Source organism: Gekko japonicus, unplaced genomic scaffold (genome assembly GCF_001447785.1).
Source record: "Gekko japonicus isolate JY-2015 unplaced genomic scaffold, Gekko_japonicus_V1.1 scaffold1383, whole genome shotgun sequence".
Classification (NCBI taxonomy): domain Eukaryota; kingdom Metazoa; phylum Chordata; class Lepidosauria; order Squamata; family Gekkonidae; genus Gekko; species Gekko japonicus.
The window spans coordinates 483,889-487,589 of NW_015162523.1; the positions used below are offsets into that span (position 1 = coordinate 483,889).

The 3,701-nt window shown below is 49.4% G+C and overlaps 1 protein-coding gene across 1 annotated transcript in view; it reads left to right on the top strand.

Moving 5' to 3' along the window:
* Positions 1-3,280, top strand: part of PHF13 (PHD finger protein 13) — a 4,257-nt gene extending 977 nt beyond the window's left edge. The window contains exons 2-3 of the mRNA XM_015406255.1: positions 46-694; positions 3,033-3,280. Coding sequence (XP_015261741.1) covers positions 46-694; positions 3,033-3,259 — 876 coding nt within the window. The 3' untranslated portion in view covers positions 3,260-3,280. The remainder of the gene's footprint in view (positions 1-45; positions 695-3,032) is intronic.
* The last annotated feature ends 421 nt before the right edge of the window (positions 3,281-3,701 follow it).

The following is a 3,701-nucleotide window of genomic DNA, read 5'->3' on the forward strand; positions in this document are numbered from 1 at the left end:
GGGGGAGAAGCCCGGGGAAGGGGATGGATTTGGCAAGGCTGGGAGGCATCGAAAGCAACAAGCGCCTCCCGGGGCTCGATCTTGCTCGCATCTGGGGATCTCCGCTGCTGCTCACGTCTGGACCGGTATATTCCTCCCGATTCGCTGCAGGACTCCGTGCGGAGCAGCCCCAGCCCTCCCAACAGCACCGGCGGCACCATTGACAGCGACAGCGGGGAGCCCCACTATGGGGACGCCCCCTCGGCCATCTCCCTCGGCCAGCTCAAGCGGGGCCAGCCCTACTCTGCCCTGTACCAGTGGGATGAGCCTGGCAGCTTCCTCCTGGAGAGGAAGAAGCCGGAGAAGATGAGGAGGAAGAGGAAGCTCGGGAGGAGGGAAGAACCGGCGCCAGTGGCGGCAGCAGAGGAGGAGTACCGGGCGAAGCTGCTGAAAGCGGAGGAGGAGGAGGAGCCCTACGCAGCGGGGACGCCCACAAGTCCCTCCTCGGAAGGTGAAGCTCAGTTGTCGGCGGACCGCTGCTCAGCCTGGGACTCAGACACTCCCTCCAACGCTTCTTATCCCCCGGTGGTCCTCAAGGAGGAGCAGGGCCTGATCCAGACAGTGGGCAAGCGCACCATCATACGGCAGGGGAAGCAGGTGGTGTTCCGTGACGAGGACGGCAGTGCGGATGACGAGGACATCATGGTGGATTCCGGTAGGCGAGATGGGAGAGGGAGGGCACGGCCTCGGGCAGCCGCCAGGGCTTCCCTTTAGGAAGTGTGAGCGTGTGGGAGGGAAATCCATAGCTACTTTGTGATGCGGGGATGGCTGCTTGCTTGCTCCTGGAAGGATTAGCACTCCAGTTGTTGCAGAACTGAATCCTGCTGTTGCAAATGGGTCTTCTTGGGGCTAAGCCCTGGTTCAGATTAAGCCTCAAGAATTCCCTGCTGGTCATAGCCAAGGAAGGGACTCTGATCGGCCAGCACCTCATGCTCCCGACTAGCCAGGAAAAACAGTGCATTATAATAAATCAGGAGGAAGGAGGCTAAGGGAACTGCCCCTCCACCCGAAGGGAAAGCAGGAAATGCACAGAGGACTGTACGCACTGTTGGTCGCATATTTATCCTGTCTTTCCTGTAATGAACTAAAGGATCTTCCCGTCCCCATGCTATTTTCACAACAACCCTGATAGATAGATCAGACAGAGCAGAAATGACTGGCACAAATTGACCATCGTGGCTGGCTGAAATCTGAACATGTGGTTTCTTAGAAATATAAAATGTGAAGAAATGTTGAAGCCACGTAGAAATGTTGAAAAAAAGGTGTTTTATTTATATTTATTTATTTAACTTTTCCCCCGCCAAGGCAGGCTCAGGGTGGCTTACATTAAACCAATAAAACAACATACAGCTCAGTGTAAAAATCCATAATAAACAATTTAAAACAGTTGATATAATGATGGCAGTGCGATATCATAAAATGCATTTAAGAACACATTCAGCGGTGCTACCACTCTAGGTAACTTCTAACTCTAGGTCGGCACACGGCATGGCTGGTAAGATGCCGCTCCTATCGGAATGCCTGCCGGAAAAGCTCATGGCCCATTTGTTTAAATGGAAGGTCTGGGGAAACACTTGAAAGATGCTTAATATTTTCCCATAAAGCCTAAATTTTTGCTGCTTTAACAACATTAAATGCAACATTTATCATTTAGCATGTAACCATTATGCTATTTGTCATTTTTATGTCACTCAAGAGTGTAAATGTCTTAGTTTTCCCCAAGCAAAACTTGTTTATTTAGTTCTTTTGCATTGCACCTTTCTCCTTAATGGGGATCCAAAGCAGCTTACATTCTTCTCTCCTCCTCCGTTTCATCCTCACAACCCTGTGATGTAGGCTAGGATTGTAAATAGGCCCAATACTTGAGAGAGCTGCACACTTCGGTACTCTGTGCTACCTTAGCGCAGGTATTGTACATTTTTGCCCACTGAGAGGGAAAAGATAGAAGGTAGAAAACAAAGCTTGCAGTAAACAAATAGAAATGTGCTTATTTGGACAGAACACAGCCCCTTGCAATCTCAAAAGGACTACCAGCATATTTGGATACCAAGTTAAAGTTTAAACTATGGCAAACACTAAACTCTAATGTATTATAAAATTATAGCATATTAATTGTTGCCGAAGTATTCATATAGAAACATATCCCCAGTGATCTGTGGTATCTGTCTGCAGTCTGCACATAGTGATTATTATTGAATGTTGCAGATTTCAAGAGTCCTTTCCAGGGCCCTACCTCCAATTTTTTTGGGTGGAAATATCCAAAATAAAATGTATTCTGAAGTTTTCTGGGTTTTTTGCTCGTGGTATTCTGATCTCTAATAGGTTTCATAGCTCACATTTTGGTCATCTCATGATGTATTGCCCTGACCTGGACGGCCCAGGCTAGCCTGATCTTGTTAGATCTCAGAAGCTAAGCAGGGTCGGCCCTGGTTAGTATTTAGATGAGAGACCACCAATGAAGTCCGGGATCAGTATGCAGGGCCAGGCAATGGCAAACGTTTGTCTCATGCCCTGAAAACCTACAGGGTCGCCATAAGTCAGCTGTGAGTTGACAACACTGTCCACCACCACGATGATGTATTTCATTCATTCTAAAAGAGAAGATAACTTCATAGTATCTTCTTCTATGGATCATGCTACCACTGCTGACAGCAGACTCGTGGGGGACAGTGTCTGGTGCTGCCCGACAGTTGCTCCAAATGAATGGCTGTCTTCTCGCAGTGAACAATCCTTACACAGTTGTATTTGGAATGTCCACTTTTGGTGCTGGCCTGGTTCTCCTGAACCTATCCTAATACAGCTCCCTTTCCTCTGGACATTTGCATGCCTTGTCTGTACATCCCCTTGGTGTGTTTTAATATTGTATTGGCTGAATTATTTATGCCGCTAGGCGTGCTGGTTTGACAGCTGCCTTGAGCCTCTTCTGGGAAAGTTAGGATATAAATATTTTATTTATATAAATGTTAAAAATCCCTGGACCGTGTTCCCATCAGATGACGATTCCTGGGACCTCGTGACTTGCTTCTGCATGAAGCCCTTTGCCGGACGGCCCATGATCGAATGCAACGAGTGCCACACCTGGATCCACCTCAGCTGCGCCAAAATCCGCAAGTCCAACGTCCCCGAGGTCTACATCTGCCAGAAGTGCCGGGACTCCAAGTTCGACATCCGCCGCTCCAATCGCTCCCGGATGGGCTCGCGCCGACACTTCCTGGACTAGGAGACAGACCCTTCCCTGAGATGCAAATGGACTCACCCTGCAGAACTTAAGACTCTATTTGGCAGGGAAGGAGCAGCGACACAAGCAATGGTTTCCCCTCTGTGCTGGGAGCTTGCTGGGTGTAATGGTACCCCAGGGCCCCTTGAATACCTGAACCACTGCTGGAAAAGGGACTGATCCAGTGTCTGAATCAGCTGGAAAATGCTAGACTGGGAGGATGATAGCAAGAGGCTGGCAGCCTCTTGCGTGCATCTCTCCCTCTCTACTGCTCACCTTTTTATCCCAGCATGAAAAGATACCAGTGGGTGCTGAAGGAACTGCACACTGAAAGAGCAGAGTTGGGGTTTGGGAACAAGGTGTCTTGGGCACTGAAGGAGACTGCAGCTGTCGGTCTCTGTCCCAGGCCAGCGTCAGGTCTGTCCCTTGGTTTGTGCCTGGGATC